General features: G+C 44.6%; 1 protein-coding gene across 1 annotated transcript in view; it reads right to left on the reverse strand.

Annotated features, from left to right (window-relative positions):
* Positions 1 to 432: 432 nt before the first annotated feature.
* Positions 433 to 25,802, reverse strand: part of sh3bgrl (SH3 domain binding glutamate-rich protein like) — a 62,430-nt gene continuing 37,060 nt past the window's right edge. Inside the window, exons 2-4 of the mRNA XM_071411975.1 lie at positions 19,677 to 19,862; positions 17,894 to 17,974; positions 433 to 1,593 (exon numbers count right to left, since the gene is read on the reverse strand). Coding sequence (XP_071268076.1) covers positions 1,564 to 1,593; positions 17,894 to 17,974; positions 19,677 to 19,862 — 297 coding nt within the window. The 3' untranslated portion in view covers positions 433 to 1,563. The remainder of the gene's footprint in view (positions 1,594 to 17,893; positions 17,975 to 19,676; positions 19,863 to 25,802) is intronic.

Below are 25,802 nucleotides of genomic sequence, written 5' to 3' on the forward strand. Positions count from 1 at the left end.
GTGTATTGTTATCAGACAGGACCATACAGCACTGAATGAGAGAACATTTGACTTGTCTATTAATCAGCTACCAAAAACTTAAATTCATCATAAAAATTCATAGTTGATATTTACGCCTATTGTAAATGTGTTTACAGGTCTATATTTACAAGATGCATTAAAAGTATGTAAGACAGCGGATTACTTGTATATCACCTTTTTGCAATATTGGGTTCCATGAGTTTCTGTAGCCATCCCCTTCCAGCCAGGCATTATTAGTGTCACAACATCAACCATCCATTTGACAAATGGGAGACATTAGAGATGTGAAAAGACATGGTTGTGTTTTGTTCCACCTCGGGTAGGGTATCTAAAAAAATGTGGAGGCCTTGCCACTAGCCCATACAGTCTCTAGACAGTCAAAGTGAGGGATAACATCAACGCACAACGCTGTTATAACCAGTAAAACAACTCTCAGATCTTTATTGTACATAAAAATAAGACTATTATGGTGAGGCAGAGAAGAGAGGAGAAGAGAGATTTCTGATCATATGGATTATATTCATACTATGGCACCAAGCTGAACATTCTGACCAGTATATGTGTGAATCTGAATAGAGTAGTTAGCGGTATACAGACATGTTTACAATAATACATCACTTCTCTGCTTCCATTACAGATGTATATTTTGGCATGTTATATTTGTATTACTTCATGTTATCTTTATCAAAACAAGCAGATCAAAACATTAAATCACAGGGCCTCAGGCATAAAACAAGTAGCATCTAGGTGCCTGTAGAAGGAGAAGATGGTCAGATTGCTGAGAAGAGGGGAGGGAGAGGAAGACAGGAGGACAGCTGGGACATTTGGAGAGAGGAGGAAGGCAACATTGTTGTTGTTTAACATTAGAGAGAAGTGCTACTCTGATAGTACATCCTGTCTTCTAGAGGACATGCATTCAGACTGACTGGGACATCATGACATCAGGTGTGGAGACATTCAGACAACAGGCTTTAAGGCCAGCGGAGGGACTCATGGGTACCCAGCATGCTCTGCTTCAGTACCTCCTCACACCCAGCTGATAAGGCACAGCTGAAGCATGAGACACAGCAACAAAACTAAACTAAACATCTGGAAAGAACCCCCTGACCTCTAACAAAGTGAGAATGATATGTATGGTCTGCCCAGCAGGCTCTGGCTTGGTCATGGTCTGGTCTGGTCCGGTCTGGTCCGGGCTGGTCTGGTCTGGTCTGGTCCGGGCTGGTCTGGGCTGGTCCGGGCCGGTCTGGTGTGGTCTGGTCCGGGCTGGTCTGCCCAGCAGGCTCTGGCTTGGTCATGGTCTGGTCTGGTCCGGTCTGGTCCGGGCTGGTCTGGTGTGGTCTGGTCCGGGCTGGTCTGGTCCGGGCTGGTCTGGTTTGGTCTGGTCCGGGCTGGTCTGGTGTGGTCTGGTCCGGGCTGGTCTGGTCCGGGCTGGTCTGGGCTGGTCTGGTCCGGGCTGGTCCGGGCTGGTCTGGGCTGGTCTGGTCCGGTCTGGTCTGGTTTGGTCTGGTCTGGTCTGGGGTTGGAGGAAGGAGCACTGTGGAACTATTGCTGCTCTCTCTTGGCTAAAGCCTCCTACAGAAATATGGAGAGAGGTGGGGGAAAGGAGAGTGAGAGAGAGGGAGGGGGAGAGAGAGAGACAGGTGTAGAGTGGAAAAGGGGAGAGAGAGAGTGGGGCGGGACAGAGAGAGAGAGAGGGAGAGAGAGTGGGGAATGGGAGAGAGAGAGTGGGGAGGGGGAAAGAGAGAGGTATATGGAATGGGGAAGGGGAGAGAGAGAGTGGGGTGGGACAGAGACAGAGAGAGTGGGGAGGGGGAAAGAGAGAGAGAGAGGGAGAGAGAGGTGGAGAGAGTGGGGAATGGGAGGGAGAGAGAGAGAGGTGGGAGGGGGAGAGAGAGAGTGGGGAGGGTGAAAGAGGTGTGGTGAATTTGAGTAGTAAAGTCTGTTGGTTTTAACAGCTTCAGTGTGACCAAAGAAAGCCCCTGTATCTCCATGGTGATAGACACCTGAAGTTCCCTGAGCGGCAGAGAGGGGGAGCCAGGGTGCAGAGACAGACAGACAAAGAGAGGAGGGCTGGGGTAGGTGTATACAGGATGAAGTTGGGTTTGATAATATACAGATGTGTGACTGATAGAAGACTGAATGTGACTGGTGTGGATATGGTGAAGTGTTAATTCATGTGAGGGGTGTGTGGTTATGGTTAAGTGTTAATTCATGTGAGGGGGTGTGGTATTTGCATTTATTATGGATCCTCATTAGTTCCTGCCAAGGCAGCAGCTACTCTTCCTGGGGTTTATTATGGATCCCCATTAGTTCCTGCCAAGTCAGCAGCTACTCTTCCTGTGGTTTATTATGGATCCCCATTAGTTCCTGCCAAGTCAGCAGCTACTCTTCCTGAGGTTTATTATGGATCCTCATTAGTTCCTGCCAAGGCAGCAGCTACTCTTCCTGGGGTTTATTATGGATCCCCATTAGTTCCTGCCAAGGCAGCAGCTACTCTTCCTGGGGTTTATTATGGATCCCCATTAGTTCCTGCCAAGGCAGCAGCTACTCTTCCTGGGGTTTATTATGGATCCCCATTAGTTCCTGCCAAGGCAGCAGCTACTCTTCCTGGGGTTTATTATAGATCTCCATTCGTTCCTGCCAAGGCAGCAGCTACTCTTCCTGGGGTTTATTATGGATCCCCATTAGTTCCTGCCAAGGCAGCAGCTACTCTTCCTGGGGTTTATTATGGATCTCCATTCGTTCCTGCCAAGGCAGCAGCTACTCTTCCTGAGGTTTATTATGGATCCTCATTAGTTCCTGCCAAGGCAGCAGCTACTCTTCCTGGGGTTTATTATGGATCCCCATTAGTTCCTGTCAAGGCAGCAGCTACTCTTCCTGGGGTTTATTATGGATCCCCATTAGTTCCTGCCAAGGCAGCAGCTACTCTTCCTGGGGTTTATTATGGATCTCCATTCGTTCCTGCCAAGGCAGCAGCTACTCTTCCTGGGGTTTATTATGGATCCCCATTAGTTCCGGCCAAGGCAGCAGCTACTCTTCCTGGGGTTTATTATGGATCCCCATTAGTTCCTGCCAAGGCAGCAGCTACTCTTCCTGGGGTTTATTATGGATCCCCATTAGTTCCTGTCAAGGCAGCAGCTACTCTTCCTGGGGTTTATTATGGATCCTCATTAGTTCCTGCCAAGGCAGCAGTTACTCTTCCTGGGGTTTATTATGGATACCCATTCGTTCCTGCCAAGGCAGCAGCTACTCTTCCTGGGGTTTATTATGGATCCCCGTTAGTTCCTGTTAAGGCAGCAGCTACTCTTCCTGGGGTTTATTATGGATCCCCGTTAGTTCCTGTCAAGGCAGCAGCTACTCTTCCTGGGGTTTATTATGGATCCCCATTAGTTCCTGCCAAGTCAGCAGCTACTCTTCCTGTGGTTTATTATGGATCCCCATTAGTTCCTGCCAAGGCAGCAGCTACTCTTCCTGGGGTTTATTATGGATCTCCATTCGTTCCTGCCAAGGCAGCAGCTACTCTTCCTGGGGTTTATTATGGATCCCCATTAGTTCCTGCCAAGGCAGCAGCTACTCTTCCTGAGGTTTATTATGGATCCTCATTAGTTCCTGCCAAGGCAGCAGCTACTCTTCCTGGGGTTTATTATGGATCCCCATTAGTTCCTGTCAAGGCAGCAGCTACTCTTCCTGGGTTTATTATGGATCCTCATTAGTTCCTGCCAAGGCAGCAGTTACTCTTCCTGGGGTTTATTATGGATACCCATTCGTTCCTGCCAAGGCAGCAGCTACTCTTCCTGGGGTTTATTATGGATTCCCGTTAGTTCCTGTTAAGGCAGCAGCTACTCTTCCTGGGGTTTATTATGGATCCCCGTTAGTTCCTGTCAAGGCAGCAGCTACTCTTCCTGCGGTTTATTATGGATCCCCATTAGTTCCTACCAAGGCAGCAGCTACTCTTCCTGGGGTTTATTATGGATCCCCGTTAGTTCCTGTCAAGGCAGCAGCTACTCTTCCTGGGGTTTATTATGGATCCCCATTAGTTCCTGCCAAGTCAGCAGCTACTCTTCCTGTGGTTTATTATGGATCCCCATTAGTTCCTGCCAAGGCAGCAGCTACTCTTCCTGGGGTTTATTATGGATCCCCATTAGTTCCTGCCAAGTCAGCAGCTACTCTTCCTGGGGTTTATTATGGATCCCCATTAGTTCCTGCCAAGTCAGCAGCTACTCTTCCTGTGGTTTATTATGGATCCCCATTAGTTCCTGCCAAGTCAGCAGCTACTCTTCCTGGGGTTTATTATGGATCCCCATTAGTCCCTGCCAAGGCAGCAGCTACTCTTCCTGGGGTTTATTATGGATCTCCATTCGTTCCTGCCAAGTCAGCAGCTACTCTTCCTGGGGTTTATTATGGATCCCCATTAGTCCCTGCCAAGGCAGCAGCTACTCTTCCTGGGGTTTATTATGGATCCCCATTAGTTCCTGCCAAGTCAGCAGCTACTCTTCCTGGGGTTTATTATGGATCCCCATTAGTTCCTGCCAAGTCAGCAGCTACTCTTCCTGTGGTTTATTATGGATCCCCATTAGTTCCTGCCAAGTCAGCAGCTACTCTTCCTGGGGTTTATTATGGATCCCCATTAGTCCCTGCCAAGGCAGCAGCTACTCTTCCTGGGGTTTATTATGGATCCCCATTAGTTCCTGCCAAGTCAGCAGCTACTCTTCCTGGGGTTTATTATGGATCCCCATTAGTTCCTGCCAAGTCAGCAGCTACTCTTCCTGTGGTTTATTATGGATCCCCATTAGTTCCTGCCAAGTCAGCAGCTACTCTTCCTGGGGTTTATTATGGATCCCCATTAGTCCCTGCCAAGGCAGCAGCTACTCTTCCTGGGGTTTATTATGGATCCCCATTAGTTCCTGCCAAGTCAGCAGCTACTCTTCCTGGGGTTTATTATGGATCCCCATTAGTTCCTGCCAAGTCAGCAGCTACTCTTCCTGTGGTTTATTATGGATCCCCATTAGTTCCTGCCAAGTCAGCAGCTACTCTTCCTGAGGTTTATTATGGATCCCCATTAGTTCCTGCCAAGGCAGCAGCTACTCTTCCTGAGGTTTATTATGGATCCTCATTAGTTCCTGCCAAGGCAGCAGCTACTCTTCCTGGGGTTTATTATGGATCCCCATTAGTTCCTGTCAAGGCAGCAGCTACTCTTCCTGGGTTTATTATGGATCCTCATTAGTTCCTGCCAAGGCAGCAGTTACTCTTCCTGGGGTTTATTATGGATACCCATTCGTTCCTGCCAAGGCAGCAGCTACTCTTCCTGGGGTTTATTATGGATTCCCGTTAGTTCCTGTTAAGGCAGCAGCTACTCTTCCTGGGGTTTATTATGGATCCCCGTTAGTTCCTGTCAAGGCAGCAGCTACTCTTCCTGCGGTTTATTATGGATCCCCATTAGTTCCTACCAAGGCAGCAGCTACTCTTCCTGGGGTTTATTATGGATCCCCGTTAGTTCCTGTCAAGGCAGCAGCTACTCTTCCTGGGGTTTATTATGGATCCCCATTAGTTCCTGCCAAGTCAGCAGCTACTCTTCCTGTGGTTTATTATGGATCCCCATTAGTTCCTGCCAAGGCAGCAGCTACTCTTCCTGGGGTTTATTATGGATCCCCATTAGTTCCTGCCAAGTCAGCAGCTACTCTTCCTGGGGTTTATTATGGATCCCCATTAGTTCCTGCCAAGTCAGCAGCTACTCTTCCTGTGGTTTATTATGGATCCCCATTAGTTCCTGCCAAGTCAGCAGCTACTCTTCCTGGGGTTTATTATGGATCCCCATTAGTCCCTGCCAAGGCAGCAGCTACTCTTCCTGGGGTTTATTATGGATCTCCATTCGTTCCTGCCAAGTCAGCAGCTACTCTTCCTGGGGTTTATTATGGATCCCCATTAGTCCCTGCCAAGGCAGCAGCTACTCTTCCTGGGGTTTATTATGGATCCCCATTAGTTCCTGCCAAGTCAGCAGCTACTCTTCCTGGGGTTTATTATGGATCCCCATTAGTTCCTGCCAAGTCAGCAGCTACTCTTCCTGTGGTTTATTATGGATCCCCATTAGTTCCTGCCAAGTCAGCAGCTACTCTTCCTGGGGTTTATTATGGATCCCCATTAGTCCCTGCCAAGGCAGCAGCTACTCTTCCTGGGGTTTATTATGGATCCCCATTAGTTCCTGCCAAGTCAGCAGCTACTCTTCCTGGGGTTTATTATGGATCCCCATTAGTTCCTGCCAAGTCAGCAGCTACTCTTCCTGTGGTTTATTATGGATCCCCATTAGTTCCTGCCAAGTCAGCAGCTACTCTTCCTGGGGTTTATTATGGATCCCCATTAGGCCCTGCCAAGGCAGCAGCTACTCTTCCTGGGGTTTATTATGGATCCCCATTAGTTCCTGCCAAGTCAGCAGCTACTCTTCCTGGGGTTTATTATGGATCCCCATTAGTTCCTGCCAAGTCAGCAGCTACTCTTCCTGTGGTTTATTATGGATCCCCATTAGTTCCTGCCAAGGCAGCAGCTACTCTTCCTGGGGTTTATTATGGATCCCCATTAGTCCCTGCCAAGGCAGCAGCTACTCTTCCTGGGGTTTATTATGGATCCCCATTAGTTCCTGCCAAGGCAGCAGCTACTCTTCCTGGGGTTTATTATGGATCCCCATTAGTTCCTGCCAAGGCAGCAGCTACTCTTCCTGGGGTTTATTATGGATCCCCATTAGTCCCTGCCAAGGCAGCAGCTACTCTTCCTGGGGTTTATTATGGATCCCCATTAGTTCCTGCCAAGTCAGCAGCTACTCTTCCTGGGGTTTATTATGGATCCCCATTAGTTCCTGCCAAGTCAGCAGCTACTCTTCCTGTGGTTTATTATGGATCCCCATTAGTTCCTGCCAAGTCAGCAGCTACTCTTCCTGGGATTTATTATGGATCCCCATTAGTTCCTGCCAAGTCAGCAGCTACTCTTCCTGTGGTTTATTATGGATCCCCATTAGTTCCTGCCAAGTCAGCAGCTACTCTTCCTGGGGTTTATTATGGATCCCCATTAGTTCCTGCCAAGTCAGCAGCTACTCTTCCTGTGGTTTATTATGGATCCCCATTAGTTCCTGCCAAGTCAGCAGCTACTCTTCCTGGGGTTTATTATGGATCCCCATTAGTTCCTGCCAAGTCAGCAGCTACTCTTCCTGGGGTTTATTATGGATCCCCATTAGTTCCTGCCAAGTCAGCAGCTACTCTTCCTGAGGTTTATTATGGATCCCCATTAGTTCCTGCCAAGTCAGCAGCTACTCTTCCTGGGGTCCAGCAACATTACAGGAACGACATGGAACTCTATTCCACATCAGGTAACTGATGCAGCAGTAGAATCAGATTTAAAAAGCAGGTAAAAACACACCTTATGGAACACCAAGGACTGTGAAGCAACACAAACATAGGCACAGACACATGCATACACACACATGATAACATACGCAGAATACACACACGTACACATGGATTTTGTGTTGTAGATATGTGGTAGTAGAGTAGTGGCCTGAGGGCACACATTTAATGTGTTGTGAAATCTGTTCTGAATGTATTGTAAAGTAACTGTCTTAATGTTGTAGTCATGGCTCTATGTAGTACTGTGCACCTCCCATAGTCTGTTCTGAACTTGGGGACTGTGAAGAGACCTTTGGTCACATGTCTCTGACAAATACAAATAGTGATGAAGTCAATCTCTCCTCCACTTTGAGCCAGGAGAGATTGACATGCATATTATTAATATTAGCTCTCTGTGTACATCCAAGGGTCAGCTGTGCTGCCCTGTTCTGAACCAATTGTGGCACTTGACCAGATGACTGAACATTAGTCCAGGTGTGACAATACTAGGGCCTGTAGCATCTGCCTTGTTGATAGTGTTGTTAAGAAGGTAGAAACTAGGGCCTGTAGCATCTGCCTTGTTGATAGTGTTGTTAAGAAGGTAGAAACTAGGGCCTGTAGGACCTGCCTTGTTGATAGTGTTGTTATGAAGGTAGAAACTAGGGCCTGTAGGACCTGCCTTGTTGATAGTGTTGTTAAGAAGGTAGAAACTAGGGCCTGTAAGACCTGCCTTGTTGATAGTGTTGTTAAGAAGGTAGAAACTAGGGCCTGTAGGACCTGCCTTGTTGATAGTGTTGTTAAGAAGGTAGAAACTAGGGCCTGTAGGACCTGCCTTGTTGATAGTGTTGTTAAGAAGGTAGAAACTAGGGCCTGTAGGACCTGCCTTGTTGATAGTGTTGTTAAGAAGGTAGAAACTAGGGCCTGTAGGACCTGCCTTGTTGATAGTGTTGTTAAGAAGGTAGAAACTAGGGCCTGTAGGACCTGCCTTGTTGATAGTGTTGTTAAGAAGGTAGAAACTAGGGCCTGTAGGACCTGCCTTGTTGTTAGTGTTGTTAAGAAGCTAGAGCAGCTGTCACGATCGTCTTCAGGGTGGAAATGACCGGACCAAGGTGCAGCGTGGGGGGGGGCGTACATTTCTTTTTATTATGAATGTCGCCAGTAAATGATTTGTCCCAAATACAATGCTTTTAGTTTTTGAAATATTTAGTTCTAACCCATTCTGAAACTAACTGCAGCTCTTTGTTAAGTGTACCTTGGACTAAAGTTGATGACTAAAGTTAGTGTTACCTTAGAGCCTTGTGGGTGGGACTGCCAATCCTCTGAGGTATTAGCCTACTATAGTAACTGACTGTAGGCCGGGAACGCTCATGTAGCCTAATATAATAGTAATGTAATACAGAATGGCGCCAGAGGGGATGGCTGCCGTTTTACTGGCTCCTAACCAATTGCGCTATTTTTTGTGTTTTTTCACATTGTTTGTAACTTATTTTGTACATAATGTTGATGCTACCGCCTCGTATGACCAAAAAAAGCTTCTGGATTTCAGAACAGCGATTACTCAGCTCGAACTGGACAAAGATTTTTTCTTTAATGAGTCTGACAGGAAGGATATAACGTTGCTCCCAGACAAGGCCCAAATCCCCACCATTCACATGAAGAATATAAGGAACTACAGGGGGCGAAGATTAAGGTGCCTTGCGAGAATTGGGCGGTGAGTGGGTTATCTGCCTCTACCATCCATTCTATTAGCCAACGTGCAGTCACTGGAGAATAAACTGGATGAACTCCGTTCGAGACTATCCTACCAACGGGACATTAAAAACAGTAATATCTTTTGTTTCAGCGAGTCGTGGCTGAACGACGACACGGATAATATACAGTTGGCTGGGTTTTCTGTGCATCGGCAGGACAGAACAGCGATATCTAATATTAAGGAAGTCTCGAGGTATTGCTAGCCTGAGGTAGAGTACCTCATGATAAGCTGTAGACCACACTATCTATCAAGAGAGTTTTATCTATATTTTTTGTAGCCGTCTATTTACCATCACAAACCGAAGCTGGCACTAAGACCGCACTCAACGAGCTATATAAGGCCATAAGCAAACAGGAAAACGCTCATCCAGAAGTGGCACTCCTAGTGGCCGGGGACTTTAGTGCAGGCAAACTTAAATCCGTTTTACCTCATTTCTACCAGCATGTCACGTGCAACTAGAGGGGAAAAAAACCTAGACCATCTTTACTCCACACACATAGACACGTACAAAGCTCTCCTTCGCCCTCCATTTGAAAAATCTGACCATAATTATATCCTCCTGATTCCTGCTTACAAGCAAAAACTAAAGCAGGAAGTACCAGTGACTCGCTCTATACAGAAGTGGTCAGCTGACGCGGATGCTACGTTACAGGACTGTTTTGCTAGCACAGACTGGAATATGTTCCGGGATTCATCCAATGGCATTGAGGAGTACACCACCTCAGTCATCGGCTTCATCAATAAGTGCATCGACGTCGTCCCCACAGTGACCGTACGTACATATCCCAACCAGAAGCCATGGATTACAGGCAACATCTGCACCGAGCTAAAGGCTAGAGCTGCCGCTTTTAAGGAGTGGGACACTATTCCAGACGATTTAAAAAAATCTCGTTATGCCCTCAGACGAACCATCAAACAGGCAAAGCGTCAATACCGAACTAAGATTGAATCCTACTACACCGGCTCTGATACTCATAGGATGTGGCAGGGCTTGCAAACTATTACGGACTACAAAGGGAAACCCAGCCGCAAGGTGCCCAGTGACGCGAGCCTACCAGACTGGCTAAATTCCGTTTATGCTCGTTTAGATGCAAGCAACACTGAAGCATACATGAGAGCACCAGATGTTCCGGACAACTGTGTGATCACGCTCTCCGTAGCCGATGTGAGCAAGACCTTTAAACAGGTCAACATTCAGAAGGCCGCGGGGCCAGACGGATTACCAGGACGTGTACTAAGAGCATGCGCAGACAAACTGTAGGGCTCTCAGTGCAAGGACGTGTAGGGTCTTCACTGACATTTTCAATCAAATAAAATACAATTTTGAAATATTTAGGTCTAAATATTCCTTGTCACCCATTCTGAAACTAACTGCAGCTCTTTGTTAAGTGTAGCAGTCACATCAGTCTCAAATCAAATCAAATGTATTGGTCGCATACACATAGTTAGCAGATGTTAATGCGAGTGTAGCGAAATGCTTGTGCTTCTAGTTCCGACTATGCAATAAAATCTAACAGTAATCTAACAAATTCACAACAACTACCTTATACACACAAATACACACAAATGTAAAGTGGTGAATAAGATGTACATATAAATATATGGATGAGCGATGGACGTGCAGCATAGGCAAGATGCAATAGATGGTATAGAATACAGTATATAGATATGAGACGAGTAATGTAGGATATGTAAACATTATTAACCTCTTAGTGAATAGGGGGGCGCTGTTTTCACTTTGGGAAAAAATCCTGCCAAAATTAAACGGCCTCGTACTCTGTTCTAGATCATACGATATGCATATTATTATTACTATTGGATAGAAAACACTCTGAAGTTTCTAAAACTGTTTGAATTATATCTGTGAGTAAAATATAACTCATTTGGCAGCAAACTTCCAAACAGGAAGTGAAAATTCTGAAAATGTGGGTCTGTGTAAGGCCTTGCCTATTCAATTGCCTTTTATTTAAGGATCTGTATGCACTTCATACGCCTTCCACTAGATGTATCTTTCATTTGCAACATGTATTTTTTAGTAAAGTTTATGATGAGTTTTTTGGTGCATTATGGCGCCGTATTCACAATGTAAAACCAGGATTTGTAGCTATAAATATGCACATTTTCGAACAAAACATAAATGTATTGTATAACATGATGTTATAAGACTGTCATCTGATGAAGTTGTTCAAAGGTTAGTGATTAATTTTATCTCTATTTGTGGGTTTTGTGAAAGCTATCTTTGCGGTGAAAACATGGCATTGTGTGTTTGGCTATTGTGGTGAGCTAACATAAATATATATTGTGTTTTTGCTGTAAAACATTTTAAAAACCGGACATGTTGGCTGGATTCACAAGATGTTTATCTTTCATTTGCTGTATTGGACTTGTTAATGTGTGGAAGTTAAATATTTAAAAAAAATATTTTTGAATTTCGCGCGCTGCGAAGGAATGTTGTGGGTGTTCCGCTAGCGGAACCCCGGGGCGAGAAAGGTTAAAGTGGCGTTATTTAAAGTGACTAGTGATACCTTTATTAAGTCCATTTATTTAAGTGGCCAGAGATTTGAGTCTGTATGTTGGCAGCAGTCTATGTTAGTGATGGCTGTTTAACAGTCTGAGGGCCTTGAGATAGAAGCTGTTTTTCAGTCTCTCGGTCCCTACTTTGATGCACCTGTACTGACCTCGCCTTTTGGATTATAGCGAGGTAAACAGACAGTGGCTCGGGTGGTTGTTGTCCTTGATGATCTTTTTGGCCTTCCTGTGAGGGTGGTGCAATTGCCATACCAGGCGGTGATACAGCCCGATAGGATGCCCTCGATCGTGCATCTGTAAAAGTTTGTGAGTGTTTTAGATGACAAGCCAAATTTCTTCAGCCTCCTGAGCTTGAATAGCCTCTGTTGCGCCTTCTTCACCACGCTGTCTGTGTGGGTGGACCATTTCAGTTTGGCTGTGATGTGGAAGCCGAGGAATTTAAATCTTTCCACCTTCTCCACTACTGTCCCGTCGATGTGGATGGGGGGCTGCTCCCTCTGCTGTTTCCTGTAGTCCACGATAATCTCCTTTGTTTTGTTGACATTGTGTTGAGGTTATTTTCCTGACACCACACTCCGAGGTCCCTCACCTCCTCCCTGTAGGCCGTCTCGTTGTTGTTGGTAATCAGGCCTACCACTGCAGTGTCGTCTGCAAACTTGATGATTGAGTTGGAAGCGTTCATGGCCACGCAGTTGTCGTGTCTTTGGCATCATTAAACTGAAGACTTAATTATCAAATAACTCTATGTAATTATTATTACGCGATTAAACTGATTAATCATGTAACTGTAATTAACTAGGAAGTCGGGGCACCAAGGAAAATATTCAGATTACAAAGTTATAATTTTCCTAATATAACTTTCAGATATTTGAATATCTGATCACTTAGTCTTCAAATTAATGAGTTATTTACCTCATGTTAGTCTCATTCCAAACGTCGTAAATTGTTGGTTATCTGCAAGAACCCAGTCTTCACTATGAGTCATTCATACATTAATTGTCTTAAAATATTTATTTACTAACTAAGTAATTCCCAGAAATGCATAAACAAACAGTAGATAGTTACAAGGAAATGATAACGGAGTTTCCCTAGTGGGATAAACCGGTATCGCGGCTTGGTGGACAAAAGGGAAGTGGGGGTCAACTGAGATGAGACACTACAGAGTTGATAATTATAACAATTGAAATGCTAATCCTTTGCACATGAACGCTCACTCATTCGGGAATAATTGCAATCAATATATATATTTACGCTCAGTTTGTCGTCGGGATCTCTGTTGAAAAGTTAGTTTCTGTTGGAGAGTTTGTCCGCCCTCTCTCTGTCTCTGTCTTGGTTAGAATGGATAGTTCAGAGTGACATTCATTCATGTCGTTATAGGATAGATGTTTCGGCGGTTGTCGGTCTTCGCGTTCAATGATACCGAATTCCTAGCTGCAGACTAGTAATTAATATCAAAGACGTGTTCTTATTCTGTCGGTATCAATAGTCTAAGAGTTTAACCACATGGTTAAAAAAGATTCAAAGATTCAGCCATCTACTCAAACCTTAAGTTAATGGTCTCCTCTCGAACCTTGGCCTTCTCGTTATCGAGGTAAGCTGGTCTGGTGATAGAAAACCCAGGTGGGGGTTTTATTCAGAAGAGCAGAAAAGGGCCTGTCCCAGGACGCAAGACCATAACTGTGCTCATGGGCGGTCCTCTGATTTAGTTCAACTCCAAAGGGAATTGGAGTTCCCTTCATTAAACAGTCCAAAATCACATTACACAATTTCACAAACAGTTCCATCCTCACGCATTCATTTTATACAACAATTAGATGTAAGCCTCATATCTGAGGCTATTGTATAAACAGCGTTATGGTAATGTGGCCGTATTGTCTCCCATGAGTTTCACAAAATTGTACCAAACGGACCAGTTCGTAGCTGGATTCTTCACCAATCTTTTATACCTTCTCCAGAACATAAATGTTGTTTGGTTCTCCAGTTCTGTGAGGTGGAAGAAATTCCTTTGTTCTCTCTATGAAAACTCACTCTCTCTATACTCTGGCCATGAGGAGATAATCTCCTCCAGGAATTTACAACCTGAGGTCGCAGAAGCCTGAGTGTAGGAGACAGAGAGAGGGGGATGGTGCTCGCTATACCCAAAGAGGGCAACGTCATGACACAGTCATGGGTGAACAGGGAGTACAGGAGAGGGCTGAGAGTGAGGCCCCAGTGTTGAGGATCTCCGGGGTGGAGATGTTGTTTCCAACCTTCACCACCTGGGGGAGGGCCGTCAGAAAGTCCAGAACCCAGTTGCACAATGACGAGTTTGGAGGGTACTATGGTGTTGAATGCTGAGCTGTAGTCGATACACAGCAATCTCACATAGGTATTCCTCTTATCCAGATGGGATAGGGCAGTGTGCAGTGAGATGGCGATTGCATCGTCAGTGGACCTATTGGGGCGGTAAGCAAATTGGAGTGGGTCTAGGGTATCAGGTAGGGTGGAGGTGATATGATCCTTGACTAGTCTCTCAAAGCATTTCATGATGACAGACATGAGTGCAATGGGGCGATAAGTCATTTAGTTCAGTTTCCTTAGATTTCTTGGGAAGAGGAACAATGGTGGCCATTTGAAGCATGTGGGGACAGCAGACTGGGATAGGGATTGGTTGAATATGTCCGTAAACACCAGCCAGCTGGTCTGCGAATGCTCTGAGGATGCGGCTAGAGATGCCGTCTGGGCCGGCAGCCTTGCGAGGGTTAACACGTTTAAATGTTTTACTCACGTTGGCCACGGAGAAGGAGAGCCCACAGGTTTTGGTAGCAGGCCGTGTCAGTGGCACTGTATTGTCCTCAAAGCGAGCAAAGAAGTTATTTATCCGTGATTCACTGTAGACCCTGCCACATACGTCTCGTGTTTGCCGTTGAATTGCGACTCTTCTTGTCTCTATACTGACGCTTTGCCTGTTTGATTGCCTTGTGGGGGGAATAGCTGCACTGTTTGTATTCGGTCATGTTTCCAGTCGCCTTGCAATGACTAAAAGCTGTGGTTTGCGCTTTCAGTTTTGCGCGAATGCCGCCATTAATCCACAGATTCTGGTTAGGGTTTTAATAGTCACAGCGGGTACGACATCTCTGATGCACTTGCTAATAAACTCGCTCACCAAGTCAGAGTATACATTATTGTTGTTGTCTGAGGCTATCCGGAACATATCCCAGTGCACGTGATCGAAGCAATCTTGAAGGGTGGAATCCGATTGGTCAGACAAGCATTGTATTGACCTGAGCACGGGCGTTTCCTGTTTTAGTTTCTGTCTATAGCCTGGGAGTAATAAAATGGATTCATGGTCAGATTTGCTGAAGGCAGGGTGCGGGAGGGCTTTGTATGCATCACAGAAGTTTGAGTAGCAATGATCCAGATTTCTGCCAGCTCGTGTCGCGGATTCGATATGCTGATAGAATTTAGAGAGTATTGATCTTAGGTTAGTTTTGTTAAAATCCCCAGCCACAATAAATGCAACCTCAGGATGTATGGTTTCCAGTTTACAGAGTCCAGTGAAGTTCTTTCAGGGCTGACGAGATATCTGCTTGGGGGGGATATACACGGCTGTGACTATAATCAAAGAGAATTCTCTTGGAAGATAATGAGGTCGGCATTTGATTGTAAGGAATTCTATGTCAGGTAAACAAAAGGACTTGAGTTCCTGTATGTTGTTGTGATTACACCATGAGTCGTTAATCATAAGGCAACAGGTCCTGGCTCTGAGAGCTCTACAAGTCCTGGCACTGAGAGCCCAACATGTCCTGGCTCTGAGAGCCCTACCTATCCTGGCTCTGAGAGCCCTACCTATCCTGGCTCTGAGAGCCCTACACGTTTTTGCTCTGAGAGCCCTACAGGTCCTGTTACTGAGAGCCCTACAGGTCCTGGTACTGAGAGCCCTACAGGTCCTGGTACTGAGAGCCCTACACATCCTGGTACTGAGAGCCCTACAAGTCCTGGTACTGAGAGTCCTACAGGTCCTGTTACTGAGAGCCCTACAGGTCCTGGCTCTGAGAGCCCTACCTACCCTGGCTCTGAGAGCCCTACACGTTTTTGCTCTGAGAGCCCTACACGTTTTTGCTCTGAGAGCCCTACAGGTCCTGTTACTGAGAGCCCTACAGGTCCTGGTACTGAGAGCCCTACAGGTCCTGGTACTGAGAGCCCTACACATCCTGGTACTGAGAGCCCTACAAGTCCTGGTACTGAGAGTCCTACAGGTCCTGGTACTGAGAGCCCTAGAGGTTCTGGTACTGAGAGCCCTACAGGTCCTGGTACTGAGAGCCCTACAGGTCCTGGTACTGAGAGCCCTACAGGTCCTGGCTCTGACTGCACTATAAATTAACACAGGCACTATAAATTAAAAAACCCTGAGGCTAGTCAGTCTTTTGGAGCTGCGTCATGCGCATAGAGGGCACCGACCCGCACCTGTTCCAAGCATTAGTGGAGGGAGTAATATTACTCGGGTCATGTTTCTACTCGTTATGGGAGTTAAAAACATCATAAGGTAGTTAATTTAAAGCGTTTTATAGCAATTTATATCCGTTTAGTGCGATTTTGGGACATTTATTTCTGAAAGGCTGTGAATTGCTGGGCACGCTTCCAGTTCATCCCGAACGCAGTTGGCATTTCCACATGGCAAGAGGACAGCTTTCCACCAAAATACGATTGGACCCAAGAAAGGATCCTTTGCCCAAGATACCGATGGAAGAACAGCTCAAAGTAGGACATTTTTATTATGATAAATCGTGTTTCTGTCGAAAAGTTTTAGTGGCTTCGGACGCCATGTTTTTTGACGTAGCTTCGCTTGGCGCAAGCTGTATTGAAAAGTAAGGATAATTTAAAAAATGTAATTCCGCGATTGTATTAAGAATTAAATTGTCTATCAATCCCTGTCCACCCTATATTTTTTAGTCACGTTTATGAGTATTTATGTATAAGAGTAGATCACTGTCTAAGTGGCGCACAGACTTTTTCTGACCAGCTGAGCTACATTCCACATTGTCTAACCATGATTTTGGTGGCTAAATATAAACATTTTCGATCAAACTCTATATGGATTGTGTAATATGATGTTACAGGAGTGTCATCTGAAGAATTCTGAGAAGGTTAGTGAAAAAATTAATATATTTTGGCGATGTTTACTTTTATCGCTCACTTTGGCTAGAATCAATGCTGGGCTGCTATGTGCTATGTGCTATGCTAATATAACGATTTATTGTGTTTTCGCTGTAAGACACTTAGAAAATCTGAAATATTGTCTGTATTCACAGGATCTGTGTCTTTCGATTCGTGTATGCTGTGTATTTTTACGAAATGTTTGATGATTAGTAAGTAGGTAAACACGTTGCTCTAAGTAGTTTTTCTATTCCATTTGTGACGGTGGGTGCAGTTGTAACCTATGCCATCTACCTGAAATATGCACTTTTTTCTAACAAAACCTATCCCATACCATAAATATGTTATCAGACTGTCATCTGATGAGTTTTTTTATTGGTTAGGGGCTATAAATATCTTAGTTTAGCCGAATTGGTGATAGCTACTGGTGTTGGTGGACAAATAAAAGATGGTGGATTATGCTAATGTGTTTTTAGGTAATAGATGTACATCTTTACATATTGTGTCTTCCCTGTAAAACATTTAAAAAATCGGACATGTTGACTGGATTCACAAGATCTGTGTCTTTCATTAGCTGTATTGGACTTTAATGTGTGAAAGTTAAATATTTAAAAAAAATATTTTTTTTGAATTTCGCGGCACTGGTTTTTCAGTGGGGGTGGGGGGGGAGTGCCGCTAGCGCCACTCTCATCCTAGACAGGTTAAGGTGTAGGGGTTGGGGACTACGTATTAAGGTGTAGGGGTTAGGGACTACGTATTAAGGTGTAGGGGTTAGGGACTACGTATTAAGGTGTAGGGGTTAGGGACTACGTATTGAGGTGTAGGGGTTAGGGACTACGTATTAAGGTGTAGGGATTAGGGACTACGTATTAAGGTGTAGGGGGTAGGGACTACATATTAAGGTGTAGGGGTTAGGGACTACGTATTAATGTGTAGGGATTAGGGATTACGTATTAAGGTGTAGGGGTTAGGGACTACGTATTAAGGTGTAGGGGTTAGGGACTACGTATTAAGGTGTAGGGGTTAGGGACTACGTATTAAGGTGTAGGGGTTAGGGATGTGTTTGTATTAAGGGTTAGGGTACCTTAGATCCAGGAGGAGCGGTGAGACCCAGGAAAGCGTAGACAACATTGTCTTCTCTGGCCTCAAAGAACGCCTCGTAGTTCTGAAGGAGAGAGAGATAAAACCCTGATAAACCCTACAGCCTCGTAGTTCTGAAGGAGAGAGAGATAAAACCCTGATAAATCCTACAGCCTCGTAGTTCTGAAGGAGAGAGAGATAAACCCTGATAAACCCTACAGCCTCGTAGTTCTGAAGGAAAGAGAGATAAACCCTACAGCCTCGTAGTTCTGAAGGAGAGAGAGATAAAACCTGATAAACCCTACAGCCTCGTAGTTATGAAGGAGAGAGATAAACCCTGATAAACCCTACAGCCTCGTAGTTCTGAAGGAGAGAGAGATAAACCCTGATAAACCCCACAGCCTCGTAGTTCTGAAGGAGAGAGAGATAAAACCCTGATAAACCCTACAGCCTCGTAGTTCTGAAGGAGAGAGAGATAAAACCCTGATAAACCCTACAGCCTCGTAGCTCTGAAGGAGAGAGAGATAAAACCCTGATAAACCCTACATAGTTCTGAAGGAGAGAGAGATAAACCCTGATAAACCCTACAGCCTCGTAGTTCTGAAGGAGAGAGAGATAAACCCTACAGCCTCGTGGTTCTGAAGGAGAGAGAGATAAACCCTGATAAACCCTACATTCTCGTAGTTCTGAAGCAGAGAGAGATAAACCCTGATAAACCCTACAGCCTCGTAGTTCTGAAGGAGAGAGAGATAAACCCTACAGCCTCGTGGTTCTGAAGGAGAGAGAGATAAACCCTGATAAACCCTACAGCCTCGTAGTTCTGAAGGAGAGAGAGATAAACCCTGATGAACCCCACAGCCTCGTAGTTCTGAAGCAGAGAGATAAACCCTGATAAACCCTACAGCCTCGTAGTTCTGAAGGAGAGAGAGATAAACCCTGATAAACCCCACAGCCTCGTAGTTCTGAAGGAGAGAGAGATAAACCCTGATAAACCCTACAGCCTCGTAGTTCTGAAGGAGAGAGAGATAAACCCTGATAAACCCTACAGCCTCGTAGTTCTGAAGGAGAGAGAGATAAAACCCTGATAAACCCTATAGCCTCGTAGTTCTGAAGGAGAGAGCGATAAACCCTGATAAACCCTACAGCCTCGTAGTTCTGAAGGAGAGAAACCCACCTCCTCTGTCTTTGTGTTACTCATACTCTAGTACAACCTGTATTAGTACCATAACCTCCTCAACCCTCTAGTACAACCTGTATTAGTACCATAACCTCCTCAACCCTCTACTACAACCTGTATTAGTACCATAACCTCCTCAACCCTCTACTACAACCTGTATTAGTACCATAACCTCCTCAACCCTCTAGTACAACCTGTATTAGTACCATAACCTCCTCAACCCTCTACTACAACCTGTATTAGTACCATAACCTCCTCAACCCTCTACTACAACCTGTATTAGTACCATAACCTCCTCAACCCTCTACTACAACCTGTATTAGTACCATAACCTCCTCAACCCTCTACTACAACCTGTATTAGTACCATAACCTCCTCAACCCTCTACTACAACCTGTATTAGTCAACATGATGCCTGACTGACTGAGCAGAACCAACATTCAACTCTCTAAACCTGGACAGAAACACTGGGTCAACCTAATGAAAGCTATTCTAGTAGGGCTGTTACAGACTGACTTAGAAACAGAATGGTGCTGGTACACCTGCTGAATAAGTCAATACATGATACCAATCCATTATAATTCACTATCGCTCATTATCGTGCACCCACCCCGCAGTATCTGTCCTGGTTGAAGATCTGTGGAGGTAGAGGGTTCCCTGCAGCGGGTCGAGCCTCCTCCGGAACATTCTCTCTCATCCACTTCCTGTTGTCCTCATTGGCAGCGATGTCACACTCCTCAAACTCAATCTTATTGGCTGACAGGAAGCCCATCACATCCTGCTGCTGTTTCTTTATCTGTCAGAAGGGGAGGAGGGATGTGTTTATTTCATATTCATATTGTCTTTCTTTTTGTTATCTCTTCTGTGAGGAACGGAAGTCAGCTGTACTGAGAACTGTCTAGAGTCAGCTGTACTGAGAACTGTCTAGAGTCAGATGTACTGAGAACTGTGTAGAGTCAGCTGTACTGAGAACTGTGTAGAGTCAGCTGTACTGAGAACTGTGTAGAGTCAGATGTACTGAGAGCTGTGTAGAGTCAGCTGTACTGAGAACTGTGTAGTCAGCTGTACTGAGAGCTGTCTAGAGTCAGCTGTACTGAGAACTGTGTAGAGTCAGCTGTACTGAGAGCTGTCTAGAGTCAGCTGTACTGAGAACTGTGTAGAGTCAGCTGTACTGAGAACTGTGTAGAGTCAGATGTACTGAGAACTGTGTAGAGTCAGATGTACTGAGAACTGTCTAGAGTCAGCTGTACTGAGAACTGTCTAGAGTCAGATGTACTGAGAACTGTGTAGAGTCAGATGTACTGAGAACTGTGTAGAGTCAGATGTACTGAGACCTGTCTAGAGTCAGCTGTACTGAGAACTGTGTAGAGTCAGCTGTACTGAGAACTGTGTAGAGTCAGCTGTACTGAGAACTGTGTAGAGTCAGCTGTACTGAGAACTGTGTATAGTCAGCTGTACTGAGAACTGTGTATAGTCAGCTGTACTGAGAACTGTCTAGAGTCAGCTGTACTGAGAACTGTGTAGAGTCAGCTGTACTGAGAACTGTCTAGAGTCAGATGTACTGAGAGCTGTGTAGAGTCAGCTGTACTGAGAACTGTGTAGAGTCAGCTGTACTGAGAGCTGTGTAGAGTCAGATGTACTGAGAGCTGTCTAGAGTCAGCTGTACTGAGACCTGTCTAGAGTCAGATGTACTGAGAACTGTCTAGAGTCAGCTGTACTGAGAGCTGTGTAGAGTCAGCTGTACTGAGAACTGTGTAGAGTCAGCTGTACTGAGAACTGTGTAGAGTCAGATGTACTGAGAACTTTGTAGAGTCAGCTGTACTGAGAACTGTGTAGAGTCAGATGTACTGAGAACTTTGTAGAGTCAGCTGTACTGAGAACTGTGTAGAGTCAGCTGTACTGAGAACTGTCTAGAGTCAGCTGTACTGAGAACTGTGTAGAGTCAGCTGTACTGAGAACTGTGTAGAGTCAGCTGTACTGAGAACTGTGTAGAGTCAGCTGTACTGAGAACTGTGTAGAGTCAGCTGTACTGAGAACTGTGTAGAGTCAGCTGTACTGAGAACTGTGTAGAGTCAGCTGTACTGAGAACTGTGTAGAGTCAGCTGTACTGAGAACTGTGTAGAGTCAGCTGTACTGAGAACTGTGTAGAGTCAGCTGTACTGAGAACTGTGTAGAGTCAGCTGTACTGAGAGCTGTCTAGAGTCAGCTGTACTGAGAACTGTGTAGAGTCAGCTGTACTGAGAGCTGTGTAGAGTCAGCTGTACTGAGAGCTGTGTAGAGTCAGCTGTACTGAGAACTGTGTAGAGTCAGCTGTACTGAGAACTGTCTAGAGTCAGCTGTACTGAGAACTGTCTAGAGTCAGCTGTACTGAGAGCTGTGTAGAGTCAGCTGTACTGAGAGCTGTCTAGAGTCAGCTGTACTGAGAACTGTGTAGAGTCAGATGTACTGAGAACTGTCTAGAGTCAGCTGTACTGAGAACTGTGTAGAGTCAGATGTACTGAGAGCTGTCTAGAGTCAGATGGAACATAAAATGAACATCAAATTCAACATACCAATTATTATAATTGTTATAATTATTATATTAATTATAATTATTAATTATTATTATTACCACTGTATTGACTGGGTTAGTACTGTATTGACTGGGTTAGTACTGTATTGACTGGGTTAGTGCTGTATTGACTGGGTTAGTACTGTATTGACTGGGTTAGTACTGTATTGACTGGGTTAGTACTGTATTGACTGGGTTAGTACTGTATTGACTGGGTTAGTGCTGTATTGACTGGGTTAGTGCTGTATTGACTGGGTTAGTACTGTATTGACTGGGTTAGTGCTGTATTGACTGGGTTAGTACTGTATTGACTGGGTTAGTACTGTATTGACTGGGTTAGTACTGTATTGACTGGGTTAGTACTGTATTGACTGGGTTAGTACTGTATTGACTGGGTTAGTACTGTATTGACTGGGTTAGTACTGTATTGACTGGGTTAGTGTTAGTACTGTATTGACTGGGTTAGTACTGTATTGACTGGGTTAGTACTGTATTGACTGGGTTAGTGTTAGTACTGTATTGGCTGGGTTAGTACTGTATTGACTGGGTTAGTACTGTATTGACTGGGTTAGTACTGTATTGACTGGGTTAGTACTGTATTGACTGGGTTAGTACTGTATTGACTGGGTTAGTACTGTATTGACTGGGTTAGTACTGTATTGACTGGGTTAGTGTTAGTACTGTATTGACTGGGTTAGTGTTAGTACTGTATTGACTGGGTTAGTACTGTATTGACTGGGTTAGTGTTAGTACTGTATTGACTGGGTTAGTACTGTATTGACTGGGTTAGAACTGTATTGACTGGGTTAGTACTGTATTGACTGGGTTAGTACTGTATTGACTGGGTTAGTACTGTATTGACTGGGTTAGTACTGTATTGACTGGGTTAGTACTGTATTGACTGGGTTAGTACTGTATTGACTGGGTTAGTACTGTATTGACTGGGTTAGTGTTAGTACTGTATTGACTGGGTTAGTACTGTATTGACTGGGTTAGTGTTAGTACTGTATTGACTGGGTTAGTACTGTATTGACTGGGTTAGTACTGTATTGACTGGGTTAGTACTGTATTGACTGGGTTAGTACTGTATTGACTGGGTTAGTACTGTATTGACTGGGTTAGTACTGTATTGACTGGGTTAGTACTGTATTGACTGGGTTAGTACTGTATTGACTGGGTTAGTACTGTATTGACTGGGTTAGTGCTGTATTGACTGGGTTAGTGCTGTATTGACTGGGTTAGTACTGTATTGACTGGGTTAGTACTGTATTGACTGGGTTAGTACTGTATTGACTGGGTTAGTACTGTATTGACTGGGTTAGTACTGTATTGGGTTAGTACTGTATTGACTGGGTTAGTACTGTATTGACTGGGTTAGTACTGTATTGACTGGGTTAGTGTTAGTACTGTATTGACTGGGTTAGTGTTAGTACTGTATTGACTGGGTTAGTACTGTATTGACTGGGTTAGTGTTAGTACTGTATTGACTGGGTTAGTACTGTATTGACTGGGTTAGAACTGTATTGACTGGGTTAGTACTGTATTGACTGGGTTAGTGCTGTATTGACTGGGTTAGTGCTGTATTGACTGGGTTAGTGCTGTATTGACTGGGTTAGTACTGTATTGACTGGGTTAGTACTGTATTGACTGGGTTAGTACTGTATTGACTGGGTTAGTACTGTATTGACTGGGTTAGTGCTGTATTGACTGGGTTAGTGCTGTATTGACTGGGTTAGTGTTAGTACTGTATTGACTGGGTTAGTGTTAGTACTGTATTGACTGGGTTAGTACTGTATTGACTGGGTTAGTACTGTATTGACTGGGTTAGTACTGTATTGACTGGGTTAGTACTGTATTGACTGGGTTAGTACTGTATTGACTGGGTTAGTACTGTATTGACTGGGTTAGTGTTAGTACTGTATTGACTGGGTTAGTGTTAGTACTGTATTGACTGGGTTAGTACTGTATTGACTGGGTTAGTGTTAGTACTGTATTGACTGGGTTAGTACTGTATTGACTGGGTTAGAACTGTATTGACTGGGTTAGTACTGTATTGACTGGGTTAGTACTGTATTGACTGGGTTAGTACTGTATTGACTGGGTTAGTACTGTATTGACTGGGTTAGTACTGTATTGACTGGGTTAGTACTGTATTGACTGGGTTAGTACTGTATTGACTGGGTTAGTACTGTATTGACTGGGTTAGTACTGTATTGACTGGGTTAGTGCTGTATTGACTGGGTTAGTGCTGTATTGACTGGGTTAGTACTGTATTGACTGGGTTAGTACTGTATTGACTGGGTTAGTACTGTATTGACTGGGTTAGTACTGTATTGACTGGGTTAGTACTGTATTGACTGGGTTAGTGTTGTATTGACTGGGTTAGTGTTAGTACTGTATTGACTGGGTTAGTGTTAGTACTGTATTGACTGGGTTAGTACTGTATTGACTGGGTTAGTGTTAGTACTGTATTGACTGGGTTAGTACTGTATTGACTGGGTTAGTACTGTATTGACTGGGTTAGTACTGTATTGACTGGGTTAGTACTGTATTGACTGGGTTAGTACTGTATTGACTGGGTTAGTACTGTATTGACTGGGTTAGTACTGTATTGACTGGGTTAGTACTGTATTGACTGGGTTAGTACTGTATTGACTGGGTTAGTGCTGTATTGACTGGGTTAGTGCTGTATTGACTGGGTTAGTACTGTATTGACTGGGTTAGTACTGTATTGACTGGGTTAGTACTGTATTGACTGGGTTAGTACTGTATTGACTGGGTTAGTACTGTATTGACTGGGTTAGTACTGTATTGACTGGGTTAGTACTGTATTGACTGGGTTAGTACTGTATTGACTGGGTTAGTACTGTATTGACTGGGTTAGTACTGTATTGACTGGGTTAGTACTGTATTGACTGGGTTAGTGCTGTATTGACTGGGTTAGTGCTGTATTGACTGGGTTAGTGCTGTATTGACTGGGTTAGTGCTGTATTGACTGGGTTAGTACTGTATTGACTGGGTTAGTACTGTATTGACTGGGTTAGTACTGTATTGACTGGGTTAGTACTGTATTGACTGGGTTAGTACTGTATTGACTGGGTTAGTACTGTATTGACTGGGTTAGTGTTGTATTGACTGGGTTAGTGTTAGTACTGTATTGACTGGGTTAGTGTTAGTACTGTATTGACTGGGTTAGTACTGTATTGACTGGGTTAGTACTGTATTGACTGGGTTAGTACTGTATTGACTGGGTTAGTACTGTATTGACTGGGTTAGTACTGTATTGACTGGGTTAGTACTGTATTGACTGGGTTAGTACTGTATTGACTGGGTTAGTACTGTATTGACTGGGTTAGTACTGTATTGACTGGGTTAGTGTTAGTACTGTATTGACTGGGTTAGTACTGTATTGACTGGGTTAGTACTGTATTGACTGGGTTAGTACTGTATTGACTGGGTTAGTACTGTATTGACTGGGTTAGTACTGTATTGACTGGGTTAGTACTGTATTGACTGGGTTAGTACTGTATTGACTGGGTTAGTACTGTATTGACTGGGTTAGTACTGTATTGACTGGGTTAGTACTGTATTGACTGGGTTAGTACTGTATTGACTGGGTTAGTACTGTATTGACTGGGTTAGTACTGTATTGACTGGGTTAGTACTGTATTGACTGGGTTAGTACTGTATTGACTGGGTTAGTACTGTATTGACTGGGTTAGTACTGTATTGACTGGGTTAGTACTGTATTGACTGGGTTAGTACTGTATTGACTGGGTTAGACTGTAACAAGCCACACTTCAACATCCCAGTTGAGAAACACGTGTGTTTTTGGGGGTGCGGTTAGTGGCTGGTCCTGAGGCTGTGGTCCTATCAGAGCAGCCCTGGGCGGTGTAGGTGGGGCTAGGGAGAAAGGATGGCCCTATAAGGAGTCAGGAAGCTAAGGGCTTTAGAGGAACCAGTTTGTCGTTCAGACACACACCATATATGGCCTGGTACAGCTGTTACACACTGATAAACACTGATACTCTACTGCAACACTCACACATGCACACAAAAAAACACAGGCATGCACACACACACACACACACACACACACACACACACACACACACACACACACACACACACACACACACACACACACACACACACACACACACACACATACATAGAGACTCCCAC

Source organism: Salvelinus alpinus, chromosome 7 (assembly GCF_045679555.1).
Source record: "Salvelinus alpinus chromosome 7, SLU_Salpinus.1, whole genome shotgun sequence".
Taxonomy (NCBI): Eukaryota; Metazoa; Chordata; class Actinopteri; order Salmoniformes; family Salmonidae; genus Salvelinus; species Salvelinus alpinus.